The sequence below is a fragment of the Hippoglossus stenolepis genome, chromosome 20 (genome assembly GCF_022539355.2).
Source record: "Hippoglossus stenolepis isolate QCI-W04-F060 chromosome 20, HSTE1.2, whole genome shotgun sequence".
NCBI classification, from domain to species: domain Eukaryota; kingdom Metazoa; phylum Chordata; class Actinopteri; order Pleuronectiformes; family Pleuronectidae; genus Hippoglossus; species Hippoglossus stenolepis.
Genome location: NC_061502.1, coordinates 1,209,041 through 1,227,476, shown reverse-complemented (window position 1 = coordinate 1,227,476; position 18,436 = coordinate 1,209,041). Strand labels below are relative to the sequence as shown.

Sequence of the window (18,436 nt, the reverse complement as noted above, 5' to 3'; positions counted from 1 at the left end):
ACGTCAGTTGTCCATGAATTCCCTGCCTGCAGCTCATTAGTCCTGGAAGAGGTGGAGAAGCAAAGCACTTGTGAGCTGGAGGTTGATGCTGTAGCTGTAGACGTCCTCAACCGCCTGGAAATTGAAAGTAAGTTCTGTCAGGTCCACATACTCACCTGCTGCACCTCCTCCACTCGTCATCTTCAGTACTGTAGCCCACACTAACACAGTTGCAGGAATAAGACACAGGAGAGAAGGAAAGTTGAAAGGTCTTCTGCTTAATCATTTGTTCTTAAGGTGCAACACGTTTCAGAGTGCTGTTGTGGCATTGCTGCTCAGAGCAGCTCCCTCTGACTGTCTACACACATCCCACCCATTAGCAGCCTTAAACATGAAGGCTCTGAGCTGACCTAACAACCTCTCATGGGGCAGTGAAGAGAGGGAGACATTAGCAGAGACACAGGGTGTCCTTAAATCTCAGGATTTAGTAAATGTGTCTTTGGGCTCTTTGGTGTATTTTACATTTATTTTTGATCATTGAACTTGCCATGGTAGAAAGAAAACTCTTCGCTAAACCACAAAGCTAAACTAGCCGTGGTTTTGTATTAAAGGTATGTATCGGTCCTTTCAGCCACCTCCTCGCGAACTGGGATGCCAAAGATTTGCCTTTTTGTGGTTTTAGGTGTAAAAAAATAATCTTTGCCCACAGTAACAGTCAAACTGATCAATGGGCCTCATTTGCCAATATCTTAAGAACTTGGACGTAACATTTTAAATGCACGCTTGTGAAATACATCACCTTGTGATGCACCTCGGACACATCGTCAGTGATGTTACCTGGGGTCATTGGGTGTTTCAGGTCATCCTCACCCAGGTGACCCAACCGGGGTTGATCAAGCCCCAGCTTGTGTCCAGGTAGCGCTACCCTACCCACGGCTCTCCTCTCCTGATCCACAGCCACCTTGATGCAACTTGTGCTGCCTCGGTGGCCACCTTGATGGCCCTTCCCCTACTGGCTCTTGTGATGCCCAGCTTCGTTGAACTGGAGCCACTCCTTCTTCTTGTTAGGTTAGGGCCACTTGACCCGCCGCTGTTCTGTTACTCTGGGTGGAGCTGGGCTTGCGTCACCTGGAGGCTCTGGGTTCTGTGGGTTGACTCCAGGCCTAGCTCCTTCTGTGTCTCACAGTAGCAGTAAAACTATAGAACATGTGACACATTTAATATGTACCAGTGCTACTGATGGTAAGCAAGCAGTGTATTAAACCTAAAGATTGGTGACTATTTGTGTGACACTTCAACATATTCATGTGCTTAAAAAGTGTTGTTTTTGCAGTATAGACCAAATATTCTGTTAAAATATTATGGTAATTTTAATCTTATAAAACTGTAAAATTAAATGTAAAAAACACAATAACTGATTATTATACAGAAGCAGTTCAGTTGTCAAGTGTGCATAAGAGTGCAATTCAGTGTGCGTACATTCTGTTCTTACATAAGAACAAATCCCAGATAAAAACATGTCAGAATCTTCATATAAACTGCATATGTGGGTTTTAAGAATAGATTTCTTCTCAAGATCAGTTGGTGAATGAGGCCCATTGCTCTTAAACTAAATGGCAAATTTGAAGACACAATTGGTGTCACAAATCTAGGATTCTTTGCCTTTTTATCCCATCCTATTACAGTAAATGCATACTGAAGATCAGGCTGGATAGAGAACGTTAAACCACATTAAACATCCGCCTTAGGGTGAAGAAAGTAAAGGGAGGCCACTCCAGGACAGGCAGTGCATGTGATTTAATCCGCTCTTTAATAGTATAATAAATCTGCACCACACAAAAATTAGAAAGTTCTGATGTGGATAAAAAGACAGTCATGGAATATGGTGGTATCATTTGCTGACACACTGTGTTGTGTCTTATCTCTGTCCAGATCAGATTGGCAGGAACCCCGGCCTTCAGGCTATCTGGGAGGATGAGAGGCTGAGGAGGAGAGAGAAGAACCAGGCCACCCAGATAGAAACCCCTGAGTCACAAGGTGAGGAGATCCACAATGAAATCTCTGTTTTGTTATCACTTCACACATCTATCCTTATTCTCACAGTAATAGTGACCTGTCCTGAATACAGATTTACAGGAAACATCATTATCATTAGTCTCTAAAAGTGCTAGCAGCTTATACAATTGCTTATTATTCAGAATTTAGAGGAAACAGTTTGATGTATTATAAAGGAATTGTTTTTTGCCATCATCTTCATCAATTATGTTACCACTGATGCAACGAGTTGACCCTGGTCATACCACTGTCTGAAATCAATCACTCACATTTTTTGTACAGCCCACATTCAGGAATCCCAATTTGCCTCATAGGGCTTAACAAGGTGCGACATCCTTACAAAAAAACCAAAATCCCTCTCCCAAGACGGACAGAAGTCCACTAGATGCCGCGTGTAGCACAGCTTATCAACAAAATAACAATATTAACAACATTCACGAGAAAGGACATTGTCTAGCATAAGTTGAGAGGTGAATCAATTTTTTTATGAAAAGAAAATGTCTGAAGGACATGAAGGGAGCAGTGATGGGAATTGTAACGACATAGGTATTGCCAGTAATGATAGTATATGTGAGTAGGCATAGTTTTTATATAATCAATCTAGTTAGTATATTGGTTGATAAACAAATACTGCTAGTTTTCAAATGAATAAATACTTTAAAAGGATTGAGTGATATGTTTAGTTTTGTTTGCCCCCCTGATTTTTGGAAGTTTGAGTAAATTTTCAATTGAAATAAATAACTTCTGAAGTTTTGAGGCTGGTGACCACTTTCTCTCTTAACTCTCCATACTAGAAAAAGTTAATCAGTGTAAGCACTTGATAGCATTCAGCAGTTCATGGGAGAGCACTCTGCTGTCTGTTTATGAAAGAGAGTTAGAGAGAAAGTGTCTTTATGCTTTCATGTTTTCTTCTGAAAGCAGATTTAGTTACAAAACAAGTTTGGGTGCCCATGTTTTATATAATCTGGCTAAACTGAGGCTTTTTTAGGAGCGGGATGCTTTGAAATATTCCCGATGCAGGTACATCAAATAAGAAAAAAAACTTGTTCAAAATGGTCTGGGGCACCTTTTATAAAATATTGCGTAGGATTCATACTAAAAGTGTAACGACAGTGTAACAACATGATGATGATGATGATGATGTCTAGGTCTGACACAGATTATACCAGAAATATGACACGTGTGGAAAGATCTTGTGGTTTAATCATGATACATCGAATTACATCCAGTCCCATTGTATTATCGTGATGAAGAGCTCTAGTTCCACTGACAGCAGAATTACCCAGAGGCACCACCAGCATACTTAACAGCAATTACTGACCAAATGTTTTAATTGTAGCTAAATTTTGAGGTCTGGAAAAACTGGAATCTAAGAACAGATAGTTTCCAGGAACGATGAAGGCAGTACTGAAGTTGTTTGTCTGATGTGTTCCAGATCGTGGTTCCGTCACTTCAACAGAGAGCGAGAAAATCTTCATGAAGAGGTTTAAGGAGATCCTGAAAGAGAACGAGTTTGACGTGTAAGTTCCTCATCTTTCCTTCGATCTGTTGTGGTGGCGGTTGGGGCAGGAGCAAGAGGCTCCTCAGACATTTTAGAACTAATTATTTCTGAAAGTCATTGCTGGACTATTATCCCATTTCCCTGGGCAAAGCCAGAGTTGCTGGCAAAGAGCTGGAATTCATGGTAGCGAGAAACAATGTTTGAAAATAAGTACAAGATGTTTCCAGTCACAATAGTTGGACTAGTTTCCCACAGTGTCAGACCACAATGAGCTCAAGTTTCTCTCATATTTCATTCTTTGTGTTGAGCTATAATGAAGCTGATGCAGTTCCCCAGTTTCCCTGTGCATCTCCGTTTCATGTAAGCTAGTCCAACTCCTGTGTCCTCTGAGGGCAGAGAGGGAGGGAATGAAAACACAGGTTGGAAGACTTGGAAAGAAGGGATGGAGAAAATGAGTCAAAACAGATGTATTGAGGGGGTGGGAGCAGAACAGGCGTATTGCACAGAAAGGGGGAAGGAGAGAGTGAAATGATGTTGATGAGGTTACACAGTCCTCCCTCCTACTCCCACAATGTTCAGGCAGAAACTATTTCCTGTTATAAATAAAAGTACAGTTGGCTGTGCGTGCATCTGCATCAGATCCAGATGGCTTCCATTCACTGTGATATCAAACAGGAACAGAGGGGGGTAGGGTGGGGGAGCAGTGTGGGGTTTCCATCTAGAGTGGGGCTTGTCTCAAGTGATGGAGCGCACACACAATTTGCTGGCGGCACTCCCAAGGCCTGGCCGTCTCAGTCACTCGCTCTGTGAATACTCACACAGTCTGTCACTTGTTGGCTTTCCTTTTACTCTCATTATTCACTACTGCCGATCTGCTGTCGCTGCTTTCTCCAGGTCTTACTTGGTGCTGGAGATTGAAAGTTCTTTTTTTTCTCACTGTTACAAAACTATCTTAAGTTTTAAATGTTTCTAATGCAAGAATTGGTATTTGGGTAATTTGCATAAATAGGTATGTGATTTTTTTGGGGGGGAATCAGAGTGAAAGTTAGTTAACTTTCAGCTTATGTGTAGAATTAGATTTAAATAAAGCTTTGACAGCTAATGCAAAACTTCCCACTGTTCAAAAGCTCAGCTTTTGTTGATGACTTACAAACCCCAGTGACTGTACAAAGGTACCCTGGAACAAGAATGGAACACAATCTGATGTATGATTAGGACAATACTGTACTGCAGGAAGTATAACTGTATATTATGAGATAGATGAAAAGGCAAGTAGCCACCGAAGTCAAAGTAGTTGGTTGGTAATCCTGAAAACGCTAGCAATAGCCGGCTGTTCTTCAAATTCTGTGATACATCCCACCCCCTCCCATCGGCCCTCTCGTCAAAGCTACGTCGCCAAAATCTGGTGAAAGCGCACTGCCTAACAACTGCTGGAAGACGACTTTTCCGTGACTCGCTTGCTAACTTCTGGCTATTGACTCAGCCTTTCTAGCTTGTGAAGACTCTAGTCATAAGCACCAATAGCACAGCGCGCAGGCAGGTCCATTGCCAGCTAATCATTTCATTTGGTGAGAATAGACCTCGGCCTGAATTAGAATTATGGTCCCCATGGCTAGAGACTGCTTTTTAAGTTAAAAAGTTTTTTCAGGGTAGAGGTTCTGCGTTAAGTTGTGTTTGTTAAGGCTCGGGTAAAAGGCTATTAAATACATTGAATCAACAAGTGTAACCCACAGGGATCATGCAGATGCTTGCTTACTAAAAGAAAAAGGGAATTGTCCAAGGAAATTGTTCTCCCCAAAAACATTATACCCAGTGTAGGTCCTCATTTGATTTATTAGTACCATGCCATCAGATAAAAATGTAAATATTTAAGGAAGAATGGGGTCATGGTTAAATAGACCCTGTTACCACAACAGTAGATGGTTGTCTTTTTCTTTCTTTTCTTCTTGTCTTCTCTCTTCTCTTTGCTCAGCTCCATCATTAAAACTCTCTTAGCAAAGCACAACCACTGAAGCCAATGAGGGAGGTGTGTGTGGCTTGTTCACGAAATGTGTTAATCGCAGCCGTAATCTCCCGACGCCTGCCAGGCTCCCTCCCTTGTCGCCTCTAAAGTCGTTAGCTAGCTGACTAATTAAGAGACAGCCAGACAGTGGCACGTGCACATTGACTCTCTGGAGCCCTTTCCTCATACAGCCCAGCAGAAAAAAGTCTCTGAATGACAATGAGACTGCAGTAAAGTCTCTGCTGATGTAAACTCTAAAACATTGATTTCATATATTTACAGCCCTGTTTTCATCATTCATCCCCTCTGATAATAATTCATTACGTATCAGCCTTGCTTCCAGGTTGGGATTTATCACGTAGAGCAAGCAGCTCATTCATCATTTATAGCAAGTGAAGGGATGACCATGTGGCTGTGACTTCTTGGTAAATGCTCTGTGGTATTTGTCTGAACTGTTTTTGCCTTATCCCTCACCTGTGCTGCGCAGCTTCACCTGCCGCCTTCACTGTTTTCACTGTGTTTCGTCACAATGTGGTTCTAAGCTTGAATTCATCCAGCAAAGTTTGACAGTGAATGCTTACCATCAGTAGCAACATTGGTTGATTCAGTAGCTTGAGGGCATTTCATATTCAATTTCTCCTGCTCATTGTGGGATTTAGACCTACAACCTTTTGGGCATGATGCTCTACTCTTCAGGCTGTTGCTGCTCAGTCAGATATGAAAACCCATACTCCATACAGGGTTTGGAGGTCAAATTCCTCCTTACAGTGGAATCAGTTTTTTCTTTTTTTTTACTATTCCTGTGAAATGTGTTCCACTTACGAAGGCGACTGCCTGCCTGGTCTACATTTCAATATTTCAGACAGTTACTAAGTGGTGAGTTGCTAGGCGATGCAGAGGAGGGCAGTATGGGCAAAGGAGCGTGATAGCCAGCTTGTAGCTGAGAGCGATCTGGAGGGATACAAAGCCAGGTTGGCTTCCTGCCCATTTTCCATTCATATCGCCTCTACAACACACAGACACACACCACTTAGCTGCTCTTATATGCTCACACAAACAGACACAGCCCCAGCCCCCCACACTCGCACACCACCTCTGTGTTCACATACAAACAGAGTAAACAGATCACTTCCCCTGATTAAGACCCACAGTAAATAGATGCTAATAAAATATGACTGCATTTGGGCAGATACCAGAAAGTCGTCTGCTCTGTGAGTCAGGTAAGGGCAGCCCAACAGCTCTGCTGACTGATAGTGCTCATTTTCAATTAATATGGGAGAATTAGTCCATCATTCTTCTGCAGATGTAATGCATAGTTAGGGGGTTGGGGCTGATCTTTATGCTTCTTTTGAACATGCTACGGTCCTGGGTTTTACACTTTTCCCATGTTTTTTGCACCCGAAGTCAAGATATATTTGTGGTTTTAAGTACCAAAAAGCATTTTGAAGTAGTTTAAAATCTCACTCATGCTTCTTTCTGGCCATCTTGCAACAACAGGTTGGTCAGGAGATAGGCTCAGAGCCGTCTGATTGATGACCGTTTTCTCTAATTGATGCACAGTCATGCCTTGACGGGGACTGGATAGCAGCCTATGCTTTGTAGTCTAACATGTGACATGGCCTGGTCAAACATAACCCCAAGGTTCCTCACAGTAGAGCTACGGGCCAAGCTCATGCCATCCTAGGTAACTACCTGGTCAGAGAATGTTTCTCTTTTGTGTTTAGGGCCAAGCACAATAACTCTGTCTGAATTTAGAAGTAAAAGGTTATGGGTCATCTAGGCCTTCATGTCTTATAAACAAGTTTTACCAAGCGATTAGATACATCAGGGTTCATCGATAAGTACAGCTAGCTGTCATTAGCGTGATTGTGACTTGTGATAAAATTGTCGAAATGGAAGCATATACAAAGTGAAAAGTATCTGTCCAAGTACAGCACCTTGTTATGCTGTGCCACGGTGCGCAATGGCCGTCTAGACACTCCTTGCGTCTTTCTCTGTCCATCTCGCTAGAGCCAGGCGGAATGCCCAGGCTTCACTTGCCGAGCCAGAGTGCACACAGCTCCGCAGGACAGAGAGCCAGGCAGAGTGCACAGGCTCCACTAGAGGGTTTTCACAGCACAGAACCTCACCCCAAACATTAATGAACTGGCAGCCAAGAAAAGATGCCAAACATCTGGCTCTGTGTATGTACATAAAAGAAGAATGTAGCCTACCTAAATATGTTTTCTTTTTGCACTTTATCCAATATCTTGTCTATCATGTTTATTAAATGTTGACCCTGTTTGGCCCTCTACGTAGTCCCAGTTTTATATATTGGCCCTCTCTGTGATTGAGTTTGACACCACTGGACTAATCAATGTTGTAAATACTCTTATTTTGCTGATTTTCTCTGTTACACGTGGCATCTATTGCACTTCTGTCCATCCTGGGAGAGGAATCCTTCACATGTGGCTCTCTCTGAGGTTTCTAAGTTTTTCCCCCTGTTTATTGTTTTTTTTTGGTAGTTTTCCCTACTCTTGTTGAGGGTTAAGGGCAGAGGATGTCATATCATGTTAAGCCCTGTGAGACAAATTGTGATTTGTGAATATGGGCTATACAAATAAAATTTGATTGATTGAATCTACCTGATAAGTACAACTTAAACCAATTTAGTGCTGTTACTTTAATTCCTACATGTTGTTTTAGTCTCTGTAACAGAATCTTAGATCTATGGTGTCAAATGCAGTACGAAGATCCAGCAGGACAAGTATAGAGACAAGTCCATGAAAAGTAAATAAAGACTTTCACTCAGGATTTAGAATCCATCACAATAATCACACAACTGGTTAGCAACTCTTCCAAGGGTTTTAGAAATGAAGGGAATGTTTGATATATGTCTATCATTAGCTAAAACATCTGGGTCAAGAGTGGGCTTTTTAAGCAGAGGTTTAATTACTGCTACCTTAAAAGCCTGTGGTACGTAGCTAGTTATTAATCCGATTTAATATAGAACTGAAAAACTTCCTTAAAAAGTCCAGTTGGGATAGGGTTTAATAGAGAAGTTGATGGTTAAGATGAGACTTGTAAAGTCAGTAGGAAAAATTCATTCTAAATATAAATCTGGTGCTACAGGTTATTCTAAGGCTACTGTACTGGACAGTGTATCTGTGCTATTCATGGGGAGGAGGTGGTGAGTTGTTTCACTGATGGTTACAATTTTAAAGTAGTGAAGTTTCGATAACTTCGCTGTTGAGTAAATTTCCTACTTCCTACAGTAGGGACTTTTAATCTGTTTTGTCTTAGTTCAGTTACTCTTAAGGCCTCTAATAAGATATGACATCTGATCAATGCATCACAGTTACAGTTGCCATAACTATCATTCTCTCTGTTGTTGATATTTTTAGGCAGCAATGAGAAATATGTAATAACAGCAGTAACTATTCATCATCATGTAGAAATTTAATAATAATACATTTTATAATTTTCAGTGTTCTGAATTATTCTGTGTGCAATTTCTGTGTCTGCTCAGGACACAAGCTTCATCCATGGCTGACGAGGAGGAGGACCAAGAGGATTTTCTCGCTGACCTCACTCTCCATTCAGATGACCTGACTCCAGAGGGACTACCCTGTACCCCTGCTAACGCTGTGGAGGTGCACAGGGACTCTCAGCCAGGTAAGGAAACCCTACTGGGATGAATGAGACCACCCCCAATTGCCTCAATATATGTATGAGAAGGAATGTGTTAGCTCTGGTATAGCCTGCTGCAATCCTTAGTATTCACTGTTCAGTTAAATCTTAACTCAGTTGGACTTACCATTGAAGTACAGTTGTATTCTTGTTACGATCTGTGTGCTCTGTGTTTGGCAGAAGAGGTAGTTGGTGAGACAGACCTTTGTTTTCCTTCTCCCCATCATTCCTACAGAGTCAGAGGTCGAAATTGTGATGCTGTTTGATTAGCAATGGACTAATCTGCAGACGCTCTCTCTGCCAAGTCTACTGCAGGAGCATAGAAACATTAACCCCATTCTCTACTAGAGGGCTCCTATCTTTCTCTTTTTTTCAATCAAGGTTTGTCTGATGCATTGCAAAGTGTTATTTCTGCTTCCCTTCTTTAGACTCAGTGAGAAGCAGTGGTAAAATCCCTGAGGAGGCTGTGGTTGATGAGGAGGCCATCTTGAGTCTTCTGGAGAACAGTCAGACCTTCCTCCCGCTCTCCCAAACGTCCAACCACTCACCTCTGTTAGGTATGGTAGACTTCCTATTCAGGTCCACACACAGCTCTGGGGTCTCATTTATAAAACAGTGCGTGGGATTCATGCTAAAAGTGCACGTGCAAAAAGTGTACGGAAATGGCATACGCAAAAGAAAATTCAGATTTATAAAACCTTGCTCAGGCACACCTGAACGCAATGTTCACTTTATATATCACAGTCCACCTGGAAACGTTCGTATGTGGATCTGCCTCATGCTCCACCCTCTACACGCCCACAATCAACCATAAATGGTTGTGTCACCGCAGTATTTATATATTTAGAGCAATCGGACCGATTACCTCACATCAGTGGATCCTGACCTCCACTCTGGGATATTATTTGGAAGTGAAGAGTTTTTATTATTTTTTTGTCAGTGATCTCCAGTGCACTCTGTGCGCCTGATGGCACAGTCACGTTTACTGCAGCGATTTGATGATACACGCACAGTGTTAGAAGATATTATTAAAGACTTTTAATGACTCGGCTCTCTAACTCTGCTATTTAATGGAATCTGAATGTAAAGTTGTTTTATATATTTTGCAATTAAAAGGTTTGTGTGCAACAGATACGTCGTGCGAGCACAACTAAAACTGTTGGTTTTAATGTAAATGATGAAGTGGATCAATAGTCTGGCTTCAGTTCACCACCTCATGTCTGCATCTGCACTTTTGTCTCTAAAATGTTCGTACGCATGGGTCAGAGTTTACACGGAAGATACGCAAATTTTCCCGTCAAGTTTGTTTTTACAAATCCCAACGTTTGCGTGAGAACGTACGCACAAAATGGGGCCTGAAACATAAGTATGCAACAGCTATAAATGAGACCCCTGATCTGTTGACTCTGTCAATTCAATTCAATTCAATTTATTTGTATAGCGCCAAATCATAATATACATTATACACATTATATATATACCTTGTCTTTTCTATTTTATACTGTTCTTAAAATGTGTATTCACATTCAAAACCATATAATATTTAACACAATGACTTTTTGCAAAGACACTATATAAACTCCAAATTGATGGTATTTCTAAATAGGCTATCCCAGCCTATCCTGAAGATATCAATAAATGACATGTCTTACAAATACCTATATCAGACAGAGCCTTTATTTAAGCCTTTAAGAAAAGTGTGGTAAATTTTTTATTATAGCAAGGCAACCGCTGAATCACCTGTCCCTAGACTAATTGTGATTTTGTTGTGCAGTAAACTAACCTATTTGTATGACAAGATGTCATTTCGATTCACAAGCTACAGCCTGAGGGCTCTAAAGGGGCCGATAGGCTGTAGGTCTCTCAACTTTCAATTGGACAATGTGAAAATACTATCAATGACTACCTATGAGTTGAACTTTTTTCAGAGCATTCCTGCAAAACGCAAGTAGCCCAGAGTGCATCAGCAGCACATAAAATGCTTACTGCTGAAAGATTCAAGCATGTGAATACAGGGAAAACCAAATTGCCAAAACTAAAGGTTTGGCAATTTTAATTGAATACATTTTATCATTTGGGGGCGCACTTAAAGTTGTGACTTGCAGCTTATTTATGTATGCCATGTTTTTTGTTGTCTGTGCAGACAGCAGCCAAGACCATGCCATCATCGATCTGCTGGCAGGCCTGGAGGACGATGGTTTCTCCATCGGGCAGAATTCCCAGTCTCTACCTGGTGCCAGAAGTTACCACTGCAACAGTGATGAGGAGGAGGAAAGTCCGGAGTTGGACAAAGAAGAGGCAGAGCTCAGCATGATTATGTCACAACGATGGGACAACAAGGCCCCTGAGAGTTCATCATTACCAAGGCAAGTTGTTTTGGTCATACACATTGTCTCCTTACAAACAGCCTGCCAACTTTCTATTCTTGCTCAGGTAATACTTTAAAGTCTTAGATGACCACAGTGTACTGATCAGTCATACAAAGCTATGTGTAATAAGTTCTGTTTTTTGACAATTCCCAAAGTGGTTTATTCCATTGAGATGGTTGCATCCTGGAAAATATTCACTAAAGCATTTCTGACTCACCAGAAATCCACCTGATTGTCTGATTGCCAGATCATTGATCGTGAGGGACGATGTGGCAGTCAGGCACAGTGACCCATCAAAATCTTAGTGAATGACAACAACTAATCTAACGGAAATTCAACTTGACTCTCACAGTAAATAATCTGCCTTCTTTTAGCCAGTAAAACACTAGCTCTTGCTTTAGCACAAACACAAACAAGTCCATGACAAGCAGTCAGATGTAGGTTGTTCACAGGGAGCTGTACCTGTGCATTGTCTTATCAGGGGTTCTGTCTTTTCTGTCTGCACAGGCCGGGTGTGAAGGAGGCAGAGGACGGCTTCAGTGAGGAGCAGCAGGATTCCTCTGATGAAGACATGGAATGGAGTGGGAATAACTCTCTGTTCGCCAACCTGTCCATTCCCCAGCTCGACGGGGCGGCAGATGAGAGCAGCGGTGAGTCATCTCATGCTGAGATATACCGACACAGTACTTAAATGTCAGTTTGCTTTGACGCTTATCTTACATCTCCTGCTGATTCATGTTCCATAAAGCATATCAGAAAGTGGATCTTACAGCAGCTGCATAAGAAAAATTGGGTTGACACCAGGTTTTAGCCATATGATCTGATATCTTTATGACAGAGATGTGATTTAGTACTGAAACCAGTCTGCTGTTTGAAATGATCCCCCGGAGTTCAAATTATTATCAGTCAAGTTTTCAGTGGCTTTGAAAGTTTGTTGCATTGTGAAAGCAAAATTCTTATTACACTGTAATATATTTGTGTGTACCTGTCAATTGACATCTTAGTGGCAAGAAAAACATTATGCAGGTCTACCGGAAGCATTTGCTAGAGGTTTTTGCTGCCAAAGGAGGTTTGACCAGCTATTAAATCTAAGGATTCTCTTACTTTTTTCACCAGTACTGTTAATATTAGATGGTTGTGTTCAATAAAGACAGGACAAATTATAATGGTTTGTGTGTTATTAGTTTAAGCACATTGTTTTTGTCTAAACTTATGACTGAAAACCAGGATATTCTAAAGGGTTCACATACTTACCACTCTATTGTTATGGGAGGCTGTGGCTCGTAAATAGATCATGTCGTCCATTAACCAGAGGGTCAGCAGTTCGATCTCCGTTCCGCATGCTGAAGTGTGCTTGATGTATGATAGAGAAAGTGCTGCACATAAATTAACTATAAATATGTGTGAAATATGGATGTACTGTAAAGCACTTTGAGTGGTTATAAAGACTTTTTACCTTGCATCATTTCTGTATGTAAGTTTCATGTTTTTGTAAATGTTCTTCAATGTTATGACCCTTCAGCCTGCACACACTGAGGCGAGTGTGTGCAATTGTTACTTCTTCCCCCATGTTAATTTCCATCCATTTTTAAATATGCCCCTCCTAACATTATTATATTGCTATAATCACTATTACGTTTTTAAAAAAAAACATTTGTTGGAAAATTAAATGCTGCAGTGTTTGCAGGCCTAAAGGTCAAGCAAGTTATATACTTTGCATTAGGGCTGGGGGATATGGCCTAAAACAAATATCTCGATATTTTTATGCTATATCGCGATACACAATATATATCTCGATATTTTGAAATGTCCTCTAAATCACTGTACAAAAGTTAAATTCATAAAAGTCCACAGGAAGTGGCAGCTAGCGGACGTTAGGATTTCCGACGGTTCCTTAATGCACCTAGTCGGAAGATATCAGCGGACATTTAGGCTTGAAACTCGGTGTAAATTACGTCGTTTCGAGTCCAATATAATTGTATCATCAGCTCACCTGAGCTAAAGACGAAACAGCCACATCATCGATACGACCGTGCTGTGTTCACTTATAATTATGTTTATATTATATTATATTAACTTATGTCTTATAATTGTCTTATATTTAGAATTTAAAGAGAAACTAAGTCTTAGTAAAGGAAATGGGATTTGAATCTGTTTCTTGCATCTGTTAATTGTAAATGTGACATTGCTTCCTCTCTTCTGTTGTATCCATAGATTCATCCTTAACGGAGAGTAGTCCGAGGTCCCAATCGTCTCTCATAGTCACAGAAAAGATGCTTGGGAAAAGAAATCCCTTCCCTGGGGAGACAGTCTGCCTGGAACCACCTTCTTCGGCTAAGATCCTTCTGGAGTGCAAGCACCCTGAGCACAGACCAGTTCATATGCTGGACACAGAGCAACCTCTTGACAAGCACTTTCAATCAAAAAGCTGCCAGGATAGCAGTAGTGAATGTTCAACAGGGTTCAAGGTTAATAAAGGAATCCCCTACATCCCACCAGTCAAGCACCCGATCCCCTGCAAAATAGTCAATCACCCCGAGGTGTCTCCTATCTGTGTTAACAAAGAGGACATGCGTCCCATTTACTCCTATGACAAGGAACCCTCTATAGCCTTGGATAATACAGATCTAGAAAGTTTCCCATTTGGTAATGGAAAGGTGGCCAAAAGTAGGAAGAAGTATGACAGCATAAAGAATGTAGAAACCAACTGTCTCTCCATTCTTCAGAACCACAGGACCTTCTCTCTGTGTTACTCAGAGCTGAGAAACTGCTCATTGAAGACAGATTTGGAGTTAAGCCAGAAGGACAATAAAAGCCCCATCATAAGGAACATGTCCTCAGCCCCGTCACCCATGGAGGAGGATGAGTTCCTTGATCCTCAGCAGGAAGAAATGGGCCAGGACAGTGAGGAGGGAGATGTTGGTGAACTCAAAATCAGGTACGAGGACTATCAGGAAAATAAGACGGAGAGGACTATTGTGGCCCAGCAGGAAGCACACTACAAGTTCTTTCCCAGTGTCATCCTCTCAAACTGCCTCAGTAGGAAGAAAGTTGGGAACAAAAAGTTGACTCCTGCAGATTCCTGCAGTAAACTAGTAGAGGCCCAGCCTCGCAGGTCTAGGCTAAAAGTGACAAAAAAAAGGTTAGGAATGACAGGACAAAAGAATACATTTAACATAGTTGAAAGCTCTACCTCTGACAGCCAGATTACCACTAGCTTCACCTCAAACACGTCTGCTTGTACACAGACTGTGGACACAGAGATGCCAAATTCAGATGAAAAGTCAAACGAGGCTGAGCCACTGAAAGATGGGCTCATCACAGATGAAAAGCCAAACACAGAAGATGAACCAGAAACAAATGAGAAGTGTATAGATGAAAGGACAGAGCAGTTTTCACAGCCGCCTGCCACCAACTCCGCCACTGTTTTCTGTTTTTCTGAGGAGAGTAGAGAAGCTGCAGAGGATAGGTTAAGCCCATTTCTAGATAATGTCACCTATACCACACCTTCAGCCCTTCCCGGGAGTAAATACACTCTGAGGGCCAAACGGAAGATGATTTATGACAGTGAGGATGGAGAACAATCAAGTTCAATTCCTTCTAAAAATGCAGCTTCAGTCAAGGGTAGCAAGCTCAAGGGCAGCAATGTCTGCAGTGGGCCGGAAGTAAAATACCAGAAACGGTGCAAGAAAGAACCCCCTGTCATCATCAAGTACATTATTATCAACAGGTTTAAAGGACAGAAAAATATGCGGGTGAAAATGTCCAAAATAAATCCTGAGGAGCAGTTGGTGTTGCTGACACCAGATAAGCTACAGCTGTACAATAAAATGGCTCCTCTCAGAGATTTTTGGCCCAAGGTGCCAGAATCCACTGCAGTCAGGTTTCCTATCATTGAGCCAAAGGCCAAGAAACAGCCCAAAAGAAAAGCAAAGGTCAACTCCACCAGTAAGAAAACATTCAGCATCTCCACTAAACCTAAAGTCAGGATGGGGGAAAGTGTTAAAAGGACTAAAGGTTGTCAGCGAGGCCCAATTCTATCCTCTCTACTACCGCCCAGGCCGTCTTACTGTGAGCAAGTTGATGACCAGGACATTGAGTATACAGATGTCATGGCCGAGTTGGGTTACCTCTCTGATAGATCCCCAAGCCCTACAGACTCAACTCCTCCACGTTGTTGGTCCCCAAGTGACCCTTTTATGGACAGCTCCAAGCAGCTGATAAACCCACTCAGTGACCCGTCTCTTAGTTCTACTTTTCCAAAGTCAAGCACTGTGTCTTCAACCAAACGAGCACAAAATAAGTGTAGAACTGTCAGATCTAAGAAAGCCGCGGATAGTAAAAGAAAAATTAGCAAGTCAGTTACTAAGCCTCCAGAGGAACAAGAGCCCCAAAAAGAGAAGCTAAGGCAAAGGAATGTTGGTGCTCCAAGGCAGAATAAAAAGGCTAAAGATGTTGCTGAAGGTACAGTCAACAGTTCTACAACTACTACAAAACCTAAAAGGTCTCGCAAAAAGAAGCCTGAGGAACCCAAAAGTCATGAGTTAAGTAAAGACAGCTCGCAGCTCCTTTTCCCAGAAGATGACCTCCCTCCCTCTGAGAACTCCTCTCAGGAGGTCACTTCATTTCAGCAGCCAGTGAGCACAGATTGCAACAACCAGGGCACTTCCCAGCCAACATCTACATCAGACTCCAATTCAGTTGCTCAGTCATTAGAACCAAAGGTTGAGGACTATGAGACTTCAATAACGGAAGTAAACCAAAGCTTTTCACCACCTATTCAGCTGAAGCAACAAAGTTGCCAGACCACTGTGGTAAAGGCAGAAGCCTCACAGGAGGAGTGCACAGCTCCTACACCTCCTCTGCTTGGTCGACTTTTACCGGAAGACAATAAAGATCCCCAAGCAGCAGTAACCTCCCCACACTCAGGCCTTAAAAATGGGGAGACCCCACCACTTCATGAGAACCCTTCTGGCTTGGCTGTTCTCAAGCAGCTTCTCCAGAAGAGGCAGCAAGCACAGACCCTTCCCCTACAAGTGGTTGGTACAGAGAGCCACTACACTGCCATAGCTCAAGCTGCGGCACTACTAGATCCTACAACTAAACCAGCTAAAACCAGAAAAGCTCCCTCCACCACTAATCGTAAACCAAGGGTCCCAAAATCTACCACCCCTAAGGATAAAAAGCCCAGAATTAGGAGAAGCAAGATGAGCAATACTCAGCCAAATGTTCCAGACAAGGACAGTATGTCAGATGACTACCCCCTCATTATGTCAGACCCAGGTCTGGACACCTGCAACTTAATAGAGGACAGCTTGTCACCAGAGCTCCCACACAACTATAACTTTGACATAAATGCTATTGATCAGACGGAATTCTCCAGCCCTTATAGTGGTAGCCAATTTGTCCTGACTGATAAAAACTTACCAGTGAAGTTCCTAAGTGATGTTAGCCAGGAAGCTGTATCAGCTCAGACACTGGACATTGAGAAAAACAATGATAGGTTGTTTGGTTATGGAGATGAGCTCCAAAGGATTTCTGATTGGCACAAAGCAAGGCCTGCCAGTCCTGACCTCTTTGATAGATCTGAGAACAGGGTGCCTGTAACTAATCACCTCACATTTCTTGACTCTGAGAGAATCAAGAGCAAAGAGTGGGACTTCTCTTTATGTAAAGCCCAAACCCTCAGCCCCTTTCAAGACTTTCACTGTGAGAGAAAAGAGCTGCTCTTCTCAGTTTTTGATCCTGTCCTACCACTACCTTTAAGTTCAGCATCCTTTCTTGACCATGAGGGCTCACCAACAGGGGAATTTTTGGAAGGCACTGACGGACTCACCTCCACCACACCTAGTAGCTCCCCCCGATCCATCGGCTCAGTGTCCCAGGTGAGGGCAAGCCAGCTGCCACGGGGGGCAGGAGGTGGAGCCCACATTCTCAAGCCCCTCATGTCCCCTCCAAGCCGGGAAGAGATCTTCAACACTCTGCTGGACCTGGAGATATCGGAGGCTACCTTCCAGGAGCCCTTCTGCAGCGACCCGTCTGATGCCCCTGGGAAACCCATGTAAGACTATTTACACCAGCGCCACAAGCTTAAATAATCATTATACTGTTGTGTGTAAATTAAATATGCATGGTGAAAAAAAAATCTGAAAAGCATGCTACATGTCAAAAGGAGTCCAACCAATTAATCAACATAGCTGATATCATTGATCTATTTTATCATGTATATGTCCCACACATACCTGTCTTCTTTAAAAGAAAAAAGAAAAGGAAAATGAAGTACTTTGATAATCTGCACCAGATGACTTAATAAACAAACAGACACTGGTAAAAAACATTTTCTTCGTAGTAGGAGTAACATATGTCTTGTTTTATGGTGAATTAAATAACTGTATATAACTATAACTAATATACTATAACTAATATACTATAACTAGCGTACTGTGGATTTTAGTGAATAACACAGAATTTAAACTAAAATTTAGTTTGCCTACAAAAAACTACACAGGGCACCTTTAACCTTAATAACTAGAATGGCACTTAGTAGAGTACATACCTCCACCAAGGCCCAACAGTCTCCTTATAAGACCACATTTTACTTCACTAGATCTCGATTTTTATTTGGATCTGCAGCAAATTGCAGACACTCCCTGAAATGTGCCTGGTTTCATCAACATCCATGAAGTATTCTCTGTGATGGACAAAACACTGTGTCAGATGTTTTTAGACTAAATTATAGTTAAAATGATTATATGAATCATATGATGAATATGTTCCATGTCATTCATTTTAAGGTTTTGCATAATTCTATTACAGTAATCAGATCACAGTAATTTATGAAATATAAATAAGTCAATCACA

At 41.8% G+C, this 18,436-nt stretch overlaps 1 protein-coding gene across 2 annotated transcripts in view; it reads left to right on the top strand.

Moving 5' to 3' along the window:
* Window positions 1-18,436, top strand: part of rev3l (REV3 like, DNA directed polymerase zeta catalytic subunit) — a 64,418-nt gene that overhangs the window by 30,866 nt on the left and 15,116 nt on the right. For both annotated transcript variants that reach the window (XM_035143590.2, XM_035143588.2), the window contains exons 6-13: window positions 33-127; window positions 1,912-2,016; window positions 3,470-3,554; window positions 9,046-9,191; window positions 9,635-9,763; window positions 11,350-11,572; window positions 12,083-12,225; window positions 13,790-17,636. In XM_035143590.2, coding sequence (XP_034999481.1) covers window positions 33-127; window positions 1,912-2,016; window positions 3,470-3,554; window positions 9,046-9,191; window positions 9,635-9,763; window positions 11,350-11,572; window positions 12,083-12,225; window positions 13,790-17,636 — 4,773 coding nt within the window. The remainder of the gene's footprint in view (window positions 1-32; window positions 128-1,911; window positions 2,017-3,469; window positions 3,555-9,045; window positions 9,192-9,634; window positions 9,764-11,349; window positions 11,573-12,082; window positions 12,226-13,789; window positions 17,637-18,436) is intronic.